Source organism: Pleurodeles waltl, chromosome 1_2 (genome assembly GCF_031143425.1).
Source record: "Pleurodeles waltl isolate 20211129_DDA chromosome 1_2, aPleWal1.hap1.20221129, whole genome shotgun sequence".
In the NCBI taxonomy this organism is placed as follows: domain Eukaryota; kingdom Metazoa; phylum Chordata; class Amphibia; order Caudata; family Salamandridae; genus Pleurodeles; species Pleurodeles waltl.
Window position 1 is genome coordinate 192,019,041 of NC_090437.1, and position 22,698 is coordinate 192,041,738.

Sequence of the window (22,698 nt, forward strand, 5' to 3'; positions counted from 1 at the left end):
CTCTCTCTTCCAACATTTAATATCCTTTGCCAATGGCTGGGTAGCATCATTTGCCGTTTGCCAAGGTGGCTTCCTTTCAAACCCAACACCCATGACTTTTTCCAATATTTCCTTTGAATGTCAGTGTGTGACTTTATCATGGCTTCCCTGGTGTGCCCTTTGTAATGTTTTGCTTTCTCTCTTAACAGGAGCTCTATTTCCACAAACATTTGAACAAAAGAGAAATCATGGAAAAGAACATAAATCAGCGCAAAATTAGGATTTGCGTTGCCACATGCAATCGGGCGGACTATTCTAAGGTAGCTCCAATCATGTTTGGCATTAAGGCAGAACCAGATGCATTTGATCTCAGCGTGGTTGTTCTGGGCTCTCATCTGATTGATGACTATGGGTAAGCTGGAAACTCTGTAATAGAAATTACTGAAGCTTGGTATTTCTTAGTAGACAATTTATGTGGAAATGGGAAATGTTGGTGCTGAATAAGCCTCAAAGAAGGTGAAAAGGCATTGCTTGAATGCAGATTATCTTAAAGAAACTAAAGACCAGAGGCATTTGGTAAAACAGGAACAGTTGGTTTAATTAAACGCAGCAGTCAGGAGAGCATAGTACAGAGTCTGGGTCTAATGTCTGTCTCTCGAAGTTATAGAGTTCTGATCATCCTTGTATACAGTTCTTGAAGGGCTATAAAACAATTCTATTCATTCTTTGCGGAAAAGAATCCAGGCCCAGCTGTGGAGTCGTAAATCTGACAACCTGATAAAGTTCTCCGGTGGGTCTTTGCCTTGCGTGGACAAAATGCAGGCAAGTAGGTAACATGTCTAGATTTCCGACATGAGGAGCGCATGATCACTGCGTGTTGTGTGTGTGTGTGTGTGTGTGTGTGTGTGTGTGTGTGTGCTGATTGAATGTGTTCCTAACATCATGTGGCATCTAACTTTTATGGTGTTCTAGGAATGTGTGCCCCACCAGCCAAGTATGTTTTATTAGGGGCTAATCTCCTATGACTATTGCAGTGTCGCTGTCTATCTGAGAGACTAATCTGGGTTTTTTAATGTTGTGAGAAAGTAGCCTCTTTCTAGCCTTATTACCCCCACTTTTGGCCTGTTTGTGAGTGTATGTCAGGGTGTTTTCACTGTCTCACTGGGATCCTGCTAGCCAGGGCCCAGTGCTCATAGTGAAAACCCTATGTTTTCAGAATGTTTGTTATGTGTCACTGGGACCCTGCTAGTCAGGACCCCAGTGCTCATAAGTTTGTGGCCTATATGTATGTGTTCCCTGTGTAGTGCCTAACTGTCTCACTGAGGCTCTGTTAACCAGAACCTCAGTGGTTATGCTCTCTCCTTTCTTTCAAATTGTCACTAACAGGCTAGTGACCAATTTTACCAATTTACATTGGCTTACTGGAACACCCTTATAATTCCCTAGTATATGGTACTAAGGTACCCAGGGTATTGGGGTTCCAGGAGATCCCTATGGGCTGCAGCATTTCTTTTGCCACCCATAGGGAGCTCTGACAATTCTTACACAGGCCTGCCACTGCAGCCTGAGTGAAATAACGTCCACGTTATTTCACAGCCATTTTACACTGCACTTAAGTAACTTATAAGTCACCTATATGTCTAACCTTTACCTGGTAAAGGTTAGGTGCAAAGTTACTTAGTGTGAGGGCACCCTGGCACTAGCCAAGGTGCCCCCACATTGTTCAGAGCCAATTCCCTGAACTTTGTGAGTGCGGGGACACCATTACACGCGTGCACTACATATAGGTCAATACCTATATGTAGCTTCACAATGGTAACTCCGAATATGGCCATGTAACATGTCTAAGATCATGGAATTGCCCCCTCTATGCCATCCTGGCATTGTTGGCACAATTCGATGATCCCAATGGTCTGTAGCACAGACCCTGGTACTGCCAAACTGCCTTTCCTGGGGTTTCACTGCAGCTGCTGCCAACCCCTCAGACAGGTTTCTGCCCTCCTGGGGTCAAGCCAGGCTTGTCCCAGGACGGCAGAACAAAGGACTTCCTCTGAGAGAGGGTGTGACACCCTCTCCCTTTGGAAAATGGTGTGAAGGCAGGGGAGGAGTAGCCTCCCCCAGCCTCTGGAAATGCTTTCTTGGGCACAGATGTGCCCAATTCTGCATAAGCCAGTCTACACCGGTTCAGGGACCCCTTAGCCCCTGCTCTGGCGCGAAACTGGACAAAGGAAAGGGGAGTGACCACTCCCCTGACCTGCACCTCCCCTGGGAGGTGTCCAGAGCTCCTCCAGTGTGCTCCAGACCTCTGCCATCTTGGAAACAGAGGTGCTGCTGGCACACTGGACTGCTCTGAGTGGCCAGTGCCACCAGGTGACATCGGAGACTCCTTGTGATAGGCTCCTTCAGGTGTTGCTAGCCTATCCTCTCTCCTAAGTAGCCAAACCCTCTTTTCTGGCTATTTAGGGTCTCTGTCTCTGGGGAAACTTTAGATAACGAATGCAAGAGCTCATCCGAGTTCCTCTGCATCTCTCTCTTCACCTTCTGCCAAGGAATCGACTGCTGACCGCGCTGGAAGCCTGCAACACTGCAACAAAGTAGCAAAGACGACTACTGCAACTCTGTAACGCTGATCCTGCCGCCTTCTCGACTGTTTTCCTGGTGGTGCATGCTGTGGGGGTAGTCTGCCTCGTCTCTGCACTAGAAGCTCCGAAGAAATCTCCCGTGGGTCGACGGAATCTTCCCCCCTGAAACCGCAGGCACCAAAAAGCTGCATTACCAGTCCCTTGGGTCTCCTCTCAGCACGACGAGCGAGGTCCCTCAAATCCAGCAACTCTGTCCAAGTGACTCCCACAGTCCAGTGACTCTTCAGTCCAAGTTTGGTGGAGGTAAGTCCTTGCCTCACCTCGCTGGGCTGCATTGCTGGGAACCGCGACTTTTGCAGCTACTCCGGCCCCTGTGCACTTCCGGCGGAAATCCTTTGTGCACAGCCAAGCCTGGGTCCACGGCACTCTAACCTGCATTGCACGACTTTCTAAGTTGGTCTCCGGCGACGTGGGACTCCTTTGTGTATCTTCGGGTGAGCACCGTTTCACGCATCCTCGTAGTGCCTGTTTCTGGCACTTCTCTGGGTGCTACCTGCTGCTGAGAGGGCTCCTTGTCTTGCTCGACGTCCCCTCTCTCTCCTGGTCCAATTTGCGACCTCCTGGTCCCTCCAGGGCCACAGCAGCGTCCAAAAACGCTAACCGCACGATTTGCAGCTAGCAAGGCTTGTTGGCGTTCTTTCGGCGGGAAAACACTTCTGCACGACTCTCCACGGCGAGAGGGATCCGTCCACCAAAGGGGAAGTCTCTAGCCCTTTTCGTTCCTGCAGAAACCTCAGCTTCTTCTGTCCAGTAGAAGCTTCTTTGCACCCACAGCTGGCATTTCCTGGGCATATGCCCATCTCCGACTTGTTTGTGACTTTTGGACTTGGTCCCCTTGTTCCACAGGTACCCTAGATTGGAAATCCACAGTTGTTGCATTGTTGGTTTGTGTCTTTCCTGCATTATTCCTCTATCACGACTGCTTTGTCTTTTGGGGAACTTTAGTGCACTTTGCACTCACTTTTCAGGGTCTTGGGGAGGGCTAATTTTCTAACTCTCACTATTTTCTAATAGTCCCAGCGACCCTCTACAAGGTCACATAGGTTTGGGGTCCATTCGTGGTTCGCATTCCACTTTTGGAGTATATGGTTTGTGTTGCCCCTATCCCTATGTGTCCCCATTGCATTCTATTGTAACTATACATTGTTTGCACTGTTTTCTAAGACTATACTGCATATTTTTGCTATTGTGTATATATATCTTGTGTATATTTCCTATCCTCTCACTGAGGGTACACTCTAAGATACTTTGGCATATTGTCATTAAAATAAAGTACCTTTATTTTTAGTATAACTGTGTATTGTGTTTTCTTATGGTACTGTGCAAGTGACACTTGTGGTACTGTAGTAGCTTCACACGTCTCCTAGTTCAGCCTAAGCTACTCTGCTAAGCTACCATTATCTATCAGCCTAAGCTGCTAGACACCCTATTCACTAATAAGGGATAACTGGGCCTGGTGCAAGGTGCAAGTACCCCTTGGTACTCACTACAAGCCAGTCCAGCCTCCTACAAATGTTCAATCATTTGTCTACCGGCTAAGTGTCATCCCATCTGTGATCTGTCAATAAAAAGCTTCAGGTCTAGGTTGCAGGGCTTGCCTGACCACGTATTTCTGACTCCGGGTTGATGAGAAGGTCATGTTGGGTGTGTTCGACAACAACGATGGGAGTTTGATGTTATGCTGGCACATAACACGGCGTACATTGACATTGTTTTTAGGTAGATTAACATACCCCACCTCTTGTTGAATTTTCAACTAGTTTATCCCCTTATACTTCATGACAGTCACATTATTTGAGGTTTGACGTGTTTCTGTTGTCACTTACTATTTCCCTAGTTACCTGCATTCTTCTTAATTTGAGAGGTGCTTTTTACAACAGGAAACCTCCACTTGAGGGAACAACACAAAAACAGCACAAGAATGGGGATAGGAAGCAATGATTTGCCCAGTCTTTTCACCCACCGGAGGACCCAGGAAAATCAATCAAATAAACAGTCCTGCTCAGGGGCACCTGCCTCCTTCATGTCGGCTTGTAGACTATGCAGTGCTTGGATGGCCGATGTTAGTGTCCCATTTTTAAGGTTGTTGCCGGGTATAAACATAGAAGACGATGCACCGATCTTGGTGCATGCCCCACCCTCCATTGTGGTTATCAAGTCCATCACATACTGATGTTGCATCACGATGAGGCGGATGTCTCTTAGTTCTTTCCTTATTGCTCAGATGCCAAGCTCAGTATTGTCATTTTGAGCATTCCCCCCCTGGTTATCTGCAACCAGCGGGTGAAGAATGGTATGGAGCCTCCTGTGTTTACTTGAGCATCAGTGAATAGCCTGAATTCTTCCAAAACGTACTTGTTCTGAACCAGCCAAAAAAATCAGCTGTTCTTTTTCTTGAGCCTGATGCAACAGAGGTGTTTTCTTCTGTAGCGGATGTTTGAACAACTCAGTGGTCTTCTCCAGCGACGACCAGGGTTGGGGTGTGTATGGTCACGAGGGAACAGAAGCCCCGCCATCCGGGGGCCAGCTGAGCATAGGCAAGTTGTCCACACTGCCAGTAGTAGTCTGTTGGAAATGGTCCTTTTTGCAGGGTCATCCCCAGTCTTTTTGCCTCCTTCCTCCTTTTTTCTGACCTGTTTTTATGGGCTTTAGGACTCTGGGCACCTTACCACTGCTAACCAGTGCTAAAGTGCATATGCTCTCTGTGTAAAGTGTACTGTTGATTGGTTTATCCATAATTGGACTATTTAATTTACTTATAGGTCCCTAGTAAAGTGCATTAGAGGTGCCCAGGGCCTGTAAATCAAATGCTACCAGTGGGCCTGCAGCACTGGTTGTGCCACCCACATTAGTGGCCCTGTAAACATGGCTCAGACCTGCCTCTGCAGTGTCTGTGTGTGCAGTTTTGCCTTATATTTACATAGTCCCAAAAACTTTGGCATATGCTTTTTTTTGTTTTTGGGGGTGGCATGGCCTTGATAGTCTACGCATTCAGGCGTGATCCGCCAGCTGTTTCCTGAGACTAGTTGGCCCAGATAGCTAACCTCTGATTGTACATAATGCGCCTTCCCCTTTTCTATATTGTACCCTCTTGTGGCAAGTGCAGTCAGGAGGGCTATTGTCTCTTGCGAGACAGGTCCTCAGAGGGATAACATGCCAAGAAGTTGTTGGCGTATTGTATAAGGGTGCTGCTGGATTGGAAGATTGTGAGATCTTTTCTCAGTATTTGGTTGAAAATACTGGGGGGACTCACAGTAGTCCTAAGGCAAGCTCAGGTATAGCAGCTGGACCCTTCAGAAGGTGAACACTGTCAGATACTGACTGTCTGGGTGCAGTAAAATGCTAAAGAACATGTTTTTTGTGTCTATCACAGAGAAATAGCAGGCGTTTGCAGGTATGCTAGTTAGAATGACTGATAGATCTGGGGAACTCCGGGACCACAATGCCATTGAGGGGGCACAAATATTGCCCAGGTCCCTCCCTTACTCTTTTGAGCTGGGAAGGTTGGTGTATTGCAGGGGGAGACCCCCACATGGACCGCCTCTTGATCAATTAGCCCTTGAATCATGGGTGCTATACTTTAGAGAGCAGATAATGGTGCACCCGGGGTAGGATAGACTTCTCCCACAGTGTTATCCTAACCGGATCGGCGGTGTTGATGAGCCCTACATTGTAGGGCCCCTTGGCCCACAGCTGTTTTGGTATCATGGCCAAATCTAGTTCCTGCCATGTTTTTAATACCTCCTTGGGTGACTGGGCCTCATTTAGTGATTCCTCGGTAATCGGGATGGAGTCGGCCAAGATAACTTCTGAGGCCCTCGCCAAACAACTGGTCATCAGTTATCCTGCACGCTTACGCTGGGTGAGACAAAGATGACATACACCCGTACTGCATCCGCTTGGTTGGTTGCCTGCAGCATCCTGTATGTAAGTTGTATCTCAACAGCCTCCAGGAAGAGCAGTGCTTCCCATTGTACTGCTCTCGCTGATCTGGCTGTGCATTGTGTGTAGATCAAGGACATGAGTCTTTCAGAGGCGACCCCAGGGGTTGAACATGTCATTGTCATGTCCTCTGCAAAATGAATGGTCATTTTTAGTTTGGCCATCAAATTTCTTCCTCGAAGATTAGTCAGGGGTGATATAGTAACTTCCCCTTCACGCAGCTTCCTACCACGACCAACTCTGGAGTTTTCATCAAGGGGACCTTCATGACCGTGCCTGAAAACCCCTGCGTGTCCATGGAATTCTTGGACAGGGGCACAATCCAATTCTTTAGGCAGGACCTTGTTTCCCCTGTGTCAATCAGGAAGCTGTATTGTATGTCATTTATCAATATCGTTATGGTGGGATCCTCGTTGGATTGTCGGGTCATTGATGGTATGAGATATGGGAGCGTGGCAGTGTGGACCTCACTCACTGCGTGCGGGGTTGTGGGGTTGACCTGCGTTGGCCCTGCTGGCTATCTGGTTCTGTGGACTAAGAGGGCAATGTGACTCTGTCCCAGCCTTGGGGGCACTCTATGTGACTTCTTCAACTCCCGTCTCTACATGCTAAATCCTTCCTGAACCTCTGTGGCAACACCCTCATTGGTGCCGCCTCCTTTTGTGTCATCGCCACTACAGCTGTTCTGTCCAGGGTCTCTTGTTCCCTATTCAGGGATTCTGCAGCAGCGTCCTGGTCCTGTTCCGTCGCTTCCCTTCTTCCCTCAACTTGTCTTTGCTCCCACTTTACAAGGTACTGCTGTATGTAGGAGAAATCCCAATTGGGAATTTGTCTCCTGTATCTATTGCAATCCTCTGCCGTCGCTACATCGTCTGTCTCAAAGTACTCACTCTGAGCCAGGACCATCTGAACTGGTTCTTCTCCGTAATCCAAGCTCCTAGCAGGTTGCAGAATGGGTGGGCAAATCTTTTCCGGTCTTCTCTCGCTATTATCTCTCTCGGGATAAGCCGATGGTCACCAGGTGCTTGGGTGTGGCAGTGACCAACCTTTCCATTAGATCCCGGATGGGTCAGACTGTAGGCTCTCTGTGCTGCTGGGGTTTGATCAACAGAGCATGGCGGACAGGGAGAGGGAGGGTCGAACTTGGGGGAAACCCCAATGCCATCCTGGGCTGGGCCCAATGTTTCCCCGGTCCTTGATCCAGCAGTTTGCTGCCGGCGGAGGGTCCTCCAAGCTCCACAAACGATGGATTGGTGTAACCTAGTGCAGAAATGGCGGGGATAGCAGGCATCTGAAAGAGCACCTCTGTAACTGCGTATGGTGGGGGAGGTACAGAAACCTTGCTTGTGGGTTCTAGGTGGTAGCAGGATGAGGCCGCCTCGAAGATGGTCCATAGTTCTAACAGTGTCTCAACAGTGTCTCTCTTAGCCTTCCTTCTTTTATTGATGTTGAAGGTTCACCCCAGTGCCCATGGGAACGCGTGTGCCTTAGTATGTGCATGCCATTCACAGCTTTAATAATCTAGCTTTTTAGCCTGCGTGTGGAATCAACTTTAGATTCTCCTTAGCAGCGAGTCCATGATTGGTTGGGAACCTTTTTAGGGGACTGGTACAGTTCTAACTCTCTTAAGTTTTAAATAATGCTAAATTCTACTCTGAGCGGGGGAAATATATATTGAGGATTATGCCAACATTAACTAATAGCTATGAGCGCAACTTTAGACAGGGATCCATCAAACAGACTTTTTACAGTACATAAAACAACACATGACGAGATCACAACCTGAAAGAAAGTGCAATAGTAAAATTCAAAACATTATGAAACATAACATTTCAACATGAACCGTTATATTTTTTAGCAGTGGAGTAGCAGATATGTAGAGATATCTGTGAGAGAAAGTTAGCAACTTCTTCATACGCACATTAAATCACTTAATGAGACATAACATTTCAGCATGAAATATAGTTGCAATAGGTTATCAGCACCACAACATCAGCAATGCATCAGTTGAAAGCCGCAATGGAAATAAAGTGAAAAGAGAGGAAAAAATGATAACTTTGTCCGGGGGAAAAACAAAATAAACTTTTAGCTCGCTCCTAGAGCATGCTGTCTGATCCTGAGGGAAGGCTCTGTGTGGACACAGATGTAAGTGAGCCCGATAGCCTGTCAATATTGGCTCAGTGACAAAGATAGCAACAACTTACACGGAGAAGAAGGAACAACTCGACAGTCACAGGCCCTTCTTTGCCAAGCACAAGCTACACCTAATCTTCAAGGTCCAAATCTTTCCCCAATGTCTGTATTGCACCCTGTTTCACACCCAGGGGCTTAGCGTACCATCTGTATCGTGCCTAGTGTTCCAAGCGAATAACAGCTCTCACTTCTTTCAGACACCACCAGTGTTTAGGAGACTGGTAGTGCTGAAAAAAAACCTTTTAAGACTAAAAAATAAGATTGAGGTGCTGGCCCTATATTGCACCCGGAACCTATACATGCCTTCTGTATCTTGCCCAGGTGTCCAGATGAAGCCCTGTATCACACCCAGGGTCTGGCATACCATCTGTATCTCACCCAGAGGTCCAAGTGGAGCCCTGGTTTGCCATACCCCCAAATGCTGGGACTGAGGATCAGATGAAGTCTTTTACCTACTGACGGTGGCTTCAGGGTGGACCTCTGCCCACGGATTCAGCAGAACTTCCAATGGTCTGCCCACCTCTTTGTTTTGCACAGATGTGAACCTGTGCAGGTGGGTCCTCTTCCTTGGGCTGCAGTCTAGGCTCAGAGGATCAATCGCTCTTATCTGGCTCGCCAAAATGTTGCTCGAATCTGGATTTACCTTAAAAGAAATGAAAGACAAGAGGCGTTTGGCAAAACAGGATCAGTTGGTTTCATTAAACCCAGTATCCGGGAGAGCGCAGTTCAGAGTTGGTCTGATGACTGTCTCTCGAAGTTACAAAGTTCTGAGCCCTTTAATACAATTTTTGAAGGGCTATAAAATAATTCTATACCTTCTTTGCGGTAAGGAATCCTGGCCTAGTCATGAAGTCTTAAATCTGACCACCTGATGAAGAGCTCAAGTGGGCCAGTCGGTAACATGTCCAATGTCCGACGTGAGGAGCGCGTGATCACTGTGTGTTGTGTACTGATTGGCTGAGTGTCCCTAACTTTATGTGGCATCTAACTTTTATGGTGTTTTGGAAACTCGCGCCCCTCCGGCCAAATGTGTTTTACGACTCGTAGCCCAAAGACAATCAGTAGCTTCCGACCTAGGTCACAGGGCTTGCCTGACAACGTATTTCTGACTCGGGTTGTTAGGGAGGTTATGTTGGGTGGATTCTACAACAGTGATGCAAGTTCGTTGTTATGCGGGCATATTTCATGGCGTATATTGACTTCATTTTTAGCCATATTAATATTGGTGTTAGGCTAGTCTTTTCATTCTTGTATCTGGCTCTGACCATTGCACCCCCAATTTCTTGAGAAGATATTCATGTTTCTTTTGACATTTCATATGACCATAGATTTCCCAACCCCTTTTAAGGTCGGGGGTATTCATGAGTTTGTGTTGGTTTTATTTTAAAGTACTGTTTTTGAAATATAAAATGTAAATTTTCATCGAGCTCCTATAACTTAGTTTGGTAAGCGTTAGACCTGGCATCCTTTGTGTGGTCTCCCCTGTCTTTTTTGTCTCTGTTTCCCATGTTTTGACTCTGTGCTGGACTCTGTTTTTGGTACTGTGGGCTCTCTACCACTGCTGACCAGTGCTAAAGTGCAAGTGCTCCCTGTGTAAATTGTAGGTGTAATTGGCTTTTCCATGATTGGCATATTTGATTTACTAGTAAGTTCCTAGTAAAGTGCACTAGAGGTGCCCAGGGCCTGTAAATCAAATGCTACTAGTGGGCCTGCAGCACTAGTTGTGCCACCCCCATTAGTAGCCCTGTAAACATGGCTCAGACCTGCCACTGCAGTGTCTGTGTGTGCAGATTTAAACTGCCAATTAGATCTTGCAAGTGTACCCACTTGCCAGGCCCAAACTCTCCCTTTTTATACATGTAAGGCACCCCTAAGGTAGGCCCTAGGTAGCCCCATGGGCAGAGTGCAGTGTATGTTAAAGGTGGGACATGTACTGATGTGTCCTAACATTGAAATACTGCCAAATTCAGTATTCACTGTTGCAAGGCCTATCTCTCTCATAGGTTAACATGGGGGCTGCCTTTAAATATCCTTAAAGTGCAGTTTCCCTTTGAGAGCAGCTAGAGATTTAGAGTTTGGGGTCTCTGAACTCACAATTAAAAAATATGTCTTATGGTAATGTTGTGTTTTTAATTGTATGTTTAAAAATGCTGCTTTTAGAAAGTGGGCATTTTCTTGCTTAAACCACTCTGTGACACCGCCTGCTTGTGTATTCCCTGTCTGGGTCAGACTGACATTTGGGCTGTTTGTGAATCCCCTCTAGACAGTGACACAAAGGGAGCTGGAGTGTAGCCTGCATATCCTGATGAGCCATCTGGGCTAGAGTGGAGGGAGGAGTGGTCACTTACATCTGAACGGGCTGGACCTGCCATCACACAATGCAGTCTCCAACCCCCTGGTGTGTGTCTGGTGCCAGGCCTGATCAAGGCAGGACCTTGTGAACAACAGAGATGTTCCTTTGAAGTTTGCCTACTTCAAAGGCAGAAAGGGGTATAAGCAGTGGACCCAAAACCCTTCTGGAACCAAGAGGAACCTCTGTCAAGGAGAAGAGCTGAGAAGTAATGTCCCTGTCTGAGACTGTGCTTTGTAGGGCTGTCCTGCAGTTGCTGCTTCTGCCTGAGGAAGGGAACAAAGACTGGATTTTGTGGCATATTCCTGCTTGAGAAGAATCTCCAAGGGCTTGGATTGAGCTTGCCTCTGTTTTGAAGTCTCCGGGTCATCAAAGACTCCCTCTGCCAGCACCTGGACTCTCTGCTGAGACTCCTGCTGTGCAAAGTGGTGCCCCATCCAGTCCTTTTGCCCTTGAGAGGTGAAGCTGGTAGAAAAAGGACGGAAATCCACTCACAGGAAGCAGTGCGGTGAAAATTTTGATGCACCACCTGCAACGCGGATGAAAAACACGCCACCGGCTTCCCAGCTAAAATTGACTTCCCCCACCTGCCTTGCGGCTGGGAGATCGATGCATCGCGGCAGGAGAAACGACGCAACACCCACTTGCGGCTGCTGATAACAACGCAAACCCCACACAGCGCGGTTTTCCAACACCTTGCGACTGGATTTCGCACGCATCATCTCTGAGCGGCAAAATCATCGTGACCCTGCACGGATCCGAGGTGCCCTGTCCGGAAATTGACGCATTGCTCTCTTGCGGGAGAGGAAAACAAAGCAGCACCTCCCCGACCGGAGAAGAAACAACACATGGTCTCACTTGGGAGAAAGGAATCAACGCGTCGCTGCTTTATTTTTGTCACCAACCAGGTACTTTGTGTAAAATCAACGTTTCCATTGTTTTCTATGAAGTAAAGACTCTTTACTTTGAAAATGTATATCTTGACTTGTGTATGTTGGATTTCTGTCGTTTTGGTCTTTTATGGTTTAAATGAATATTGCCTATTTTTCTAAACTAGTGTGGTGTCCATTTTGTAGTGTCTTTGCTGTATTACTGTGTGTGTTTGTACAAATACTTTACACACTGCCTTTGAGATAAGGCTGACTGCTTGTGCCAAGCTACCAAGGAGGTGAGCAGGGGTTATCTTAAATGTGTAGCTCCATTGCCCTGACTAGAGTGAGGGTCCTTGCTTGGACAGAGTGCAAACTGACTGCCAACCCGAGACCCCATTTCTAACAGTAAGAAACTATGCTGCCTGATACATTTCAGGTGGATTGACTGTACCGAAATTGGCATGGGACTATTATGGGCTTCAGTAATTATCGAACACGGTTAATAGCTGATGCAAAAATTATTGCATGGCCTAGAATTCTGATCCTCACACAAATTTCTGGTTGTGCAGGTGATAGCATTTTCCCTATGGTAGGAATTATGCTGAAACATACCACTATTGCTTTTCAAAAACAGTACTGATCATATAGGCATATATACACAATTATGCCCAAAGTTATTCATGTTTGCCAAGCCTCGCATCTCAAAACAATGTCTCAAGGGGCATCAGTTACTTCCTGTAATACAATTTCTTTCAAATTTTAGGTAGCATCATTGAGGATTACTGACAGACCAAGAAAAATATGGGATCAAAATTATGCATCAGCTCACCAATACTGATCACCGTTGCCCCCTCCTTGGTGATCCCTCAAACTAATACAGTCCCAAATCAGAAGGGTTACCAAAGCTGCGTTGGATGAGGAGATAATTTCCAAAAAGGAATATCTATTCCTCAACAAAATAACGCCTTGCTCTTGAGCACTGTATTTTCCTGTGACATTTTAAACCTTCTGGACTGCACAGTGGTTTCGGGCTGTGACTCAGCCCTGGAACCATTGGGTAAATACATAGATTTTAATTATCAAGTATTTTGTTTCTCTAACTCACAATTACATTCAAGATAGCATGGATCTGATAGATCACGTAGACGACATGGCCTTTGATCCTTATACAAATGGCCTGGTAGGATTAGATATTAAACCCTAATACACAAATATCAGACAGCATGCGGGCATAGGAATTATCCAAAAATAATTAGACACAAGACCACACCTTACATTTGTCCCCACAGATTTCATCATCAAACTCTTGAAAATTGCACTTATGCAGAAATATTTATTGTGTTCAGATGCATTTTACCTCCAAAGGAAGGGCACATCTATGGACGCTTATTTTGCACGTAACTTTGAGATTCTTTTCTCTTTGACATTGAGACCACCCTGGTTCTGACACCCAGTAAACCCTTCCGTAGCCATATTTGGTTATGGAAAAGATTTATTGATAATATTTTACTAATTTGTAGGGGAAATGTTGAATATTTAGCCAACATTGTTAACTGGTTAATGTTGTTGATAAACGTTTATGGTTAATGGTAACCATAAAAGGTCACATAAAAACATCATAAAAGAAGGATTAGTACGTATCCACACAGAACCAGATTCATTTTATTGCCTATGTACAACCTAATAAACTGGGGGGGAAAAACAACTCATAGTAGTCACCAAAAACCTCACAAATGAGTCTGCTGTGCTCACCGTTAGTAACTAGGAAATCTTTAGTGCTTGTACTATAAAATTCTGTTCAATAGTTTGTAAATGGGTCCGCTATGCTCACCCTGAGTAACTAGGATATCTGTAGAACTTGTACTATAACATTTTGGTCAGTGGTTTGTGAACTGGTTAAATAATATCCATCCACACTTACCGTTTGAATTTGAAGCAAGATACAAAAACTTGATTTATCTATATAGGTACACAATAGTAAAATAGGCACATTTGTATATCGTAAACTGACTATGATAAACACCTTATTGCTATACACATTGCTATACACAAGTAACCACCCATGAGGCCTTTGAGATGGCCTACCCTATGGACAATTTCTATGTATTCATAGAAATTGCAAATGGCGTACAGGCTACTGTCATGACGCAGCCATCATGGCTGAGAAACTATTGGCCAGAGGTTACCAAACCCGCTTACTTTGAAAATCCCTGAAGCGTTCATAGTATTGTCCTAGGGACATTCTCCTCACTCCCATAGAACAAATGAATGCATCCCTGTTGTGTCTACCTAGGGACCAAAAGGTGGTGACCATTTGGTACATGTTCTGATGGGTATCCCTAAGGACATGCCAAATCAGCATTTGATCACCACTAGTTGGGAGCTGCCCCCGTTATTAGGCTACTATAAATGCCAGAACTGTTCAGTTTGTGCACAAACCATGAATACCAAGGAATTTAAACATGGTACTGTACACTTTTCTCTCAAACGCCTTACCAGCTACAGGTCCACTAATGTAATGCATGCCATTTGGTGCCCTTGTGGACTGCTTTATATTGGGCAAACCACTCAAATGATTAAAACTCGTATTATTCAGCACAAAATTCGTATTCATTCTGGCACTGAAAATGCTCCTTTGATTTCACATTTCCTGACACATCCATTCTGAAAAAGACTTTTTGTGGCAAGTTATAGAACAACGCCGACTCCCAATAGTGGGAGGCAACCTGTTGCAATTGCTGTGAATACTGTTGGCGTTCCTAATGCGACACAGTTAACAATGGTTACACGAAGGTTTGAACACATTGGATGAATGGAACAGCATGATCACTGTATAACATTTAGAGACTCTCCAATATTTCAGTGACAGTTTTTACTTTGCCAACATAGTCTGGCTTATTAAGTTCTGTTGATATGCTCTGCCCTTCCTTATGGTACACTATTCAGTCAACATGATCTCACTGGAACCTTGGGCCCCTACCATTTTTTTTCTAACCTCCATAAAGTGTAAGCCTTACTTGGACGGGATAGCTAGATTTTATTCCTTATAATGGTTTCTTTGTTCTTGTTTCAAGTAACTCTCCTTTGTTGTAATGATTTATTTCATGATTTATTCATATCAATTTAAAATGTTTTACTGAGTCTTTTTAACACTTTCTATAAATTGCATGTGGTGTCCGATTTCCCATATATTTCTTTTGAGTGTTTCATTATATTCTTTGCCCACTTCCCCCTTTTTCCCTCTGTTGCGGTAATGTGTTACAACTACTCTGTTGCAGTTGTTGTTTTTCCCCCCTGTTGATACTGTGAACATTGTAGTGCTTTTCTGTTCACTGCATGCTATTTCGTCATTGATTGGTCTTCTCCCTTGGAGACCCCTGAAGCAATACAAAGAGCGCTGTTTTTTTTGTGTGTTTTTTTTTTTAACGCACAGTTTGCAGTACACTATGTCAGCCCTTCTTGTTTTTTTTTTGTATCAGACTCCAGTGCGCACGTGCCACAATTTGTTTGTGCCCTGCTCCTGGGACCTGTATTTCCCTGTTAGATGATTTTTCCCTAGAGGTCTGTGTTTTTTTTTTTTTTTTTTTTTTTTTACCTGATATTTTTCACTCATTAGCCCATATATTCATATCTTTTTAATTCAAGTTTCACCTGTTTTCTATTAACCTGATTAAAATCATTTCAATGAGTACCATAATTAACCAGAATACAGACGCTCCGTTGCACTCTGCGCCCATCGTATGTAATTGCATGGCCTCTTTACATAATGGATAGTTTCCTTTACCTTTCTGCAACTATGTAATCATGTCTTGCTGCCCTTTTCTTTCCTTTTTTTGCTCTGACAGGTCCTTTCTCATGAATGTTTCCGTAAGTGCATAAATATCTCCCACCTTGGAGTGACATTGCTTGCACACTTTTTTCCATATCTTAATCCCCATTTTTTCCCCTTTTCCTTACAGTATCCTTTGGGAATTTATACAGGTTTTATTTTTTATAAAGGAGCTATGCACCTTTTTGTTTTATATAAAAACTTTTAATGACTGATAACACTTTTTCTTTTGATTAAAAATCTTCATTTTTTGCCCTTTTCCTTTTCTGTCCAAGCAGCAAACAATCCCTTTGTGCTCCCCTTTTTGTCCTCATAATGACCTGAAAAATTGAAGAAGGTCGAAACAGTTAACAGTTTTCCGTGTGAAAAAGACTACTTACTTTGCAGTGGCGCATATATAAACTTTTTACTTTTTTATCTACTCATGCATAATATTGGACTATCATGACTTTGCCGTTTCTGAACCCTTATGTGTTTCACTTTGCACATCCAACACTTCATTTGTAAATCTGAATTGATGCTACTACTAATGAATAGTGTGTAGATTAAATAATTATCTATTGCATCATTGTTGGTCATATCCCCTGTTTTGATAATTAATTTATGATTGCAATACATTAGTTGAAGTAGACAAAATTGCTGCCTCTAATGATGCCCCTTGGAACATTGTGGTGAGATACAAATTTTACCCACGTCCCTCAGGTATATGGGTTTCTCCTGTTGTGTATACTATGTTTGCCAAGCCTGCCATGCTCCCCAAATGTTGTATTTACAGTAGGTTTTGTAGACCTTAAGGTCATTTGTTACCCACATGTGAGAGTACCGATTTCCTTAATGGCTTAGAAGGTTGTGTCAGTCATTTTATCCAAATGAAAAAGGGCCGAAAAAGAGAAACGGGTTCGTTATGTATGGTATATTTAAACCTGTGAGTCAAAGTCAAGAAGGGGACTTGTATCCATTCAGAGATGCTAAGAACTGTACATAAAAAGTGTTTGTGATAGAAACTTCTAGCCACAGATTCCTCACCTTTTGAATACTCCTAAGACTGTATCCTTGAAAATTTTCAGCAGTATCTCTGTGCACCTGAAGGTGACGCTTTGAGGCTCCACATGGATGCCGTTCTACTCCAGAAATGGTCATCTTGCTACATAGGTACCACACTTGCACCTGTCTTCTGTTCTTCTCTTTCTGTGCCACCAGACGTGGATCCAGAGTTTCCTTCCTGTCTCTCACAGGCATTTTACGTCTCCAATTTCTCCAGTGTTTAAGGTATATCAGCCCCATGTTTTAAGCCTGTACCTTCCGTCATCGCTGGGGTCCACTATCAACATGCCAAAGTGAAACCTGACCCCTCCTTCTCAAATGCTCCGCTTCATTGGAGCAGTTCTGTACACAATTAATTTTTGTGCCTTTCCCCAGGAAAGAGAGTTCAGGACTTTCAGGCCATGACCTCTGTCTTCCAGCCTTAGTCCAGAATTGCATCCAGTCGACTTAGTCCTGAATTTCAGTTCGGTCGACTCTGAGGCTGCTGGGACTGATGGCCTCCTGCAACCTGCCCTACCGGTTGATCACACCAGGTGGCATATGTGGACTCTACAATGGGATCTAAAGTCCCAGTAGGCCCAACATCGAGGGAACCTCTCCAACAACATTCAGATTTTGGAGGAGATTGCAAACGATCTGCAGTGGTGGTTGCTGGACCGCAATTGGGTCAGTGGTAGACTCCTTTTCCTTCACCAGAGCTGACAATAGTGACAGGTGTGTCACTTCTGGGTTGGCGGGGCATCTGGGAGCGGTGAAGATCAGAGGCCTCTGTCTACGACAGAGTCCTAGCTCCTTATCAGGCTTCTGGAGTTGAGGTCCGTCCACTTGGTGTTGAAAGTTTTCCTGCCATCCATCAAAGAGAGCCTGGTACAAGTGCTCACGGGCAACACCACCACCATGTGGTACTGCAACAACAGGCCGGTTGGGTTAACTGACCCTGTGTTAGGAAGCCTTGTGTTTCTGGAAATGGCTTAGCAAACAAGTCCTTTTCCCAGCGGTGAACCATCTGGCTGGATCCTTGAATGCCAAGAGGGATGAACTCGCCTGTCGGCGCCTAGCAGATCACGAATGACATGTGCAGAGGTGGCTCAAGGTCTTTTCTAGGAATGGGAAAAACCTTGGGTTGATCTGTTCCTCATTGCTGAGAACACGCAGTGTCAGCACTTCTGCACGTTGGAGATTCCAAGGTTTATCTCGCTCAGAGACGTGTTCCGATTCAAGTAGAACTCTGGGTTTATTTAGGCTTTTTCTCAGATATCACTCCTGATCTGAGTTCTCAAGAAGATCAGGGCAAATCAGGCCCAAGTCATCCTAGTGGCTCCGGATTGGGTTTGGAGAGTATGGTATCCAGAACTCCTAGACTTGAGAATATGTCCTCCAATCAGGCTGCTTCTCTAGGAGGACCTGATGTCTCAGCAACAGGGCAGGGTTCTCCACTCAGGCCTTCGTCCTCTCCAACTTCATGCTTGGAGGTTGAGCAGTGGCAGTTGAATACCTTTGATCTTCCTCCAGAGGTGGTTGATTTGATCTTAGCAGCCAGGCGTCCCTTGATGAAAACTGTATAGGCCTGTTGACACAAATTTGTGGCTTGATGCAGTACACACCAGATCGAACCCCTCAGGGCCAGGTTATCTGACGTTTTGTTATTTGTTTGGTCTGTTGCCTGACAAGGCTTTGCTTTGGGCACTGTTAAGGGTTATATTTCGGCCTTCTTACTGTTGCGAGAACAGACCTCTCTGTTTAAGTCACCAGTTGTAATGCTTCCTTCTTCTCCCCATATGTTTTAACCTTCTTCTTTTTTCATGCCCCAGTGGGCCCTTAATCTGGTCCCGACTTACATGGTATGCTCTGAATTTGAGCCGCTTCAAAGTTGTCCATTGCTGCTCCTTACCATTAAGACATTGTTCCTTGTCACCATCACCTTGGCATGGCGAATGAGTGAGCCTCAGGCTCTTTGTGTCAATCCACCTTACACTACCTTCTTCCCAGACTCTGGCATCCTTCCTGCCGAACGTTGTGATATCGTTCCACGTCAGTCAAACCATCACCCTGCAGGCGTTGTATGCTGGCTCTCTGCTCTCCGGAGAAGGAGAGACTCCATCAGGTGGACACCAAAAAGGTGCTGAGCTTCTATATCAATTGTACAGAAGACTACTGGGTGGACTGTCATCTCTTTGTGGGGTTCTCTGGAGCGAAAACAGGCAAGGCAGTGCAGAAGAGAATCATCTCCTGCTGGATCTTGCTATGCATAAAGATCTGCTACGCATTTCCCAAAAAAGCAGCCTCCAGAAATATGTCAAGCCCATTCTACCAGGGCCAAAGCTGCTACCACTTCGTTAGAAAATGGCGTCCCTGTCCTAGATATTTTCCAGGCAGCTACGTAGGCATTTGTTTACAAAGTTATTTTGTCTGGTCAGTCTGTGGTATGCTGGTGGTATCTTTATGGGAATACTGCTTGGAATCTTAGGATGGAATGTGAACATAGAATGGATATAAGATTCTAATGGTGTCAGTTGACCCAGGCTTTTCTCCCAGGTAAAAGCTTATCTATGTAGAGACCATAAAGCTTCCTTACCTGAACATTATGTAATGTGCCATTTCCACAAATAGAAGACTCCATACAGTTAGGTTTGCAGAGAGGGGCATCTTTCTGGTTTGAGTCCACTCAGAGACTCACCACACAATAGGTACTGTTTTGGTGTCTATTCCAAACGTGAGGAATCTGCAGCTAGAAGTGTGTATAAGAACAAGTTACGCTCTTTCTGGTAAGGACTCTATCTAGCCGTAGATTCTTCACCAACCTCCCATCCTCCTAATTCTGATGTTGGATTCTATCCATTAATAAGACCCCGCATCTAGGAATCAACACATTGTCTATGAATGTGCTTTTATGGCTCTGTGTCGGGGGCCTGGACAGTCTTGAAAGCAACTGCTGTCAGCGTGCAGGAGTGGTGTCTATATAGGCTTGCACATCATTTCCAGATTGAAACAGCATCCATGCGGAGCCACATTCGGCATCTTCCTATGGTACTGCTGAAACATTTCTGATCCATTCTGACGCCTGGGGAATATTCAGAAGGTGGGGAATCTATGGCTAGCTAGAGTCTCTAACAGAAAAAAACATTACCAAAGGTATGTAACTTGTACATTTGCATGTGAACACTCTTAAGAATTAAAACTAGTGTCACCCTGGTAACAGAAAGGTGGCAGCCAGTGTGCTGGAATGGAGGATAGCCTTGTACCACGTGATCAAGGTATCAGTAGATACTGCTGATGCAAGCTTCTTGTAGTGTACCAATCCAGGAGTCTGAACCTACATGCAGAAAGAGTAGGAGACACTTTTTCATTCCTGCAGTTGGGGAATTCGTTTGTGTATTGTCATGGATATCTCTCATCTCTGAGTCATTTAGAAAATAGGATGTAACATGCTCTATGATTCTTACTGTTGTAGCCTGTGCAATGTATGCGGTACACTGACACACTAATATTGTAAAATTTGACAGCCTCTCAGACTTACCCGTCAGCCCTGTTGAGTCAAAATTTAAAAAATAGTTCACCACAATCCAGCTTTGTTTATGGTGCAAGCATGGTACATATGGTCCCTCAGGTACTCAAGGTGTTTAAGTTGATCATGTCAGGAGCAAATTCCATGTCTGATCCTGTTCTAAGAAGTACAAAATGATCTGTGTTTGTTGTGTTGACACACACAATTGTACTGCACCATTTACAGTTGGCCTATTCAAACCTACTCGGCATCACTACAAGAGATCATGATTCATAAGAGAAGAGAGAAGGCTAGGAGATCAGCTAGATGTGATGGAGAAAGGAAGAAGTGAAGCTAATAACCACTGTAAATGATGTTTGTACCACCCCCTAAAAACTTGAATTTCTTGTATTCTATGTTTATTCTATTGCATTGCAACACTTTATTACTAAGATTATTAAGATTGACATCACCTTTGTTACTCCTGCATCAGCGTTACAGGTTTACACAAGCCTGTTTTTTTTTTAGTCTCAGACTATTATTATACAGGAAATAACACTCAATAACTTGAATGACTTCAAAGAAGAACCCTGCTGTTATTTGCAGACTGGTAAATAAAATAAGAAAGTAGGGTCTAAATATCCAGATTAGTCTGATTAACTGTGTAACTATAAACTTTGAAACTCGTTCTTTGAAGAGCTTTTCCCATAAGGGATTTGAGTTTGTGCTAGAGCTATTGATGAGTATTATTGTAATTAGCCCCTGTACTGTTACAGCCTTGGTTACCAAGCTAGACACCTTGCAAGAGTGAAACTTCTGCTGCTGATTGCCTGGCACAAAAATAGCACCCAGTCCTCTCTAAATCAAAATTCCTGACACCCAAACAGCAGTGTATAACCCCAGGGATATCAGTGCTTGAGTTACAAGGTTCAGCATTAAAATCAGTGGGGACAAGAAGTTAAGTACCCCGTGTCTCCTTGAGAGACAGTTCAAGTCATTGGAACCACAAACCAGTTATGGACTTACTGATTTCTGTTTATTCAGTGGGAAAGAGATCAGTGCTCACCTGCTACCAAATTAGTCACATGGAGCTGTAGTTTGTAACGGCCTGTATCCTGAAATCTACGTCTGTCAGGCTTTGACTGGATTCTGTCAATTTAAACAGCAGCATTTCTAGAACTGTTTGTACGTAGAGGAATTATTCCAGTGGTTCTGGAATCTTCTCCATTTTCCATAATCCAACTTTTAGGCTCCATGCTTGAGGAGTGAAGGCAGTCTATACCTCCTTGTGTTTTTTACTTCTCGCACACTGGGCTGCATGGACTTCATGTCTTTTGGGCGACCTCCATCTTTAGAGACATCGTTCATGTAGATACTCCTGCCTGCAGCTTCTCTTGCAGGTCTTCTGCAATCAGGAAAGCTACGCGTAGCAGGCACACTCTAGCTCTTGATGCAGGCAGGTAAGTACTGTCTCTCTACAGGTCACAGCAACAATGTTTCACACTAGATTCCCAGAGGAATGCCTAGTCTGGAGGGAGTGTAGCATTTCAGAAGAGGTTTGCTGTTTGTGAGCCATGTTCCTAACACTGCTGTGCATGGATCCCTTGGTATCCAGGCGATTTATTAGATAGTAGCTCAGTAGGAAAGGGGAGAAGGGAGTTTTTTACTCTGTTGGACATGGTGTGCAGCCTTAGCAGCCAGAAGGTCTTCCTTAATTAGGTGGGCAACAGACACCACTTTTCCACAATAGTAGGTTTGTTTGAACAAGTATACTTGGTCTCTGAAGCAGAGTTGCAAGTTAGAACATTGTGAACTAATCAAGGTGTCTTTGATTCCATATCAGGCATAGCTACATCAATTACATAAAAGATTAACCACTGGCAATCACTTGGGACAGCATCCCAGCCCTTTGTTCATTTGCCCACTCTGCCATTCTAGATAAAGACCCGGCCTATACAGATCACATTGACCCTGCTCCTCATGGCTATAGTCCATCCCAAAGTGTCAGGTGAGGCCCCTTCCAGAAGGGTGAAGGAGAGAGACCCCCCCCCCCAGCTCCCCATAATCCCAATTATGATGATAGTGATTTGGGCATTCATGACCGCCCTTGATAAAACCAGACTTCTTCAAAGTGAGCCACCATCTTGTTCAGCTGACTCCATTCACTGTCTCATAGTAAACCACATATTCGCCATCTCCTGCACGTAGCCCATATGATGATGATAAAGAACTGCAGTTACATGGACTGAATGGATCTTTAACACAAAAGCTTCAGTTTACACCCTCACCACATTGGTGCAGGTAGAGAGGCCTGCGCCCCTGAAGTTTGAGATTACTGGTCAACATCTATTCTGTTTTGTAAC

The 22,698-nt window shown here is 44.7% G+C and overlaps 1 protein-coding gene across 3 annotated transcripts in view; it reads left to right on the top strand.

The window, feature by feature from the left end:
- Positions 1 to 22,698, top strand: part of GNE (glucosamine (UDP-N-acetyl)-2-epimerase/N-acetylmannosamine kinase) — a 278,480-nt gene that overhangs the window by 137,635 nt on the left and 118,147 nt on the right. For all 3 annotated transcript variants that reach the window (XM_069237640.1, XM_069237648.1, XM_069237655.1), the window contains exon 2: positions 189 to 391. In XM_069237640.1, the coding sequence (XP_069093741.1) occupies positions 189 to 391 (203 nt within the window). The remainder of the gene's footprint in view (positions 1 to 188; positions 392 to 22,698) is intronic.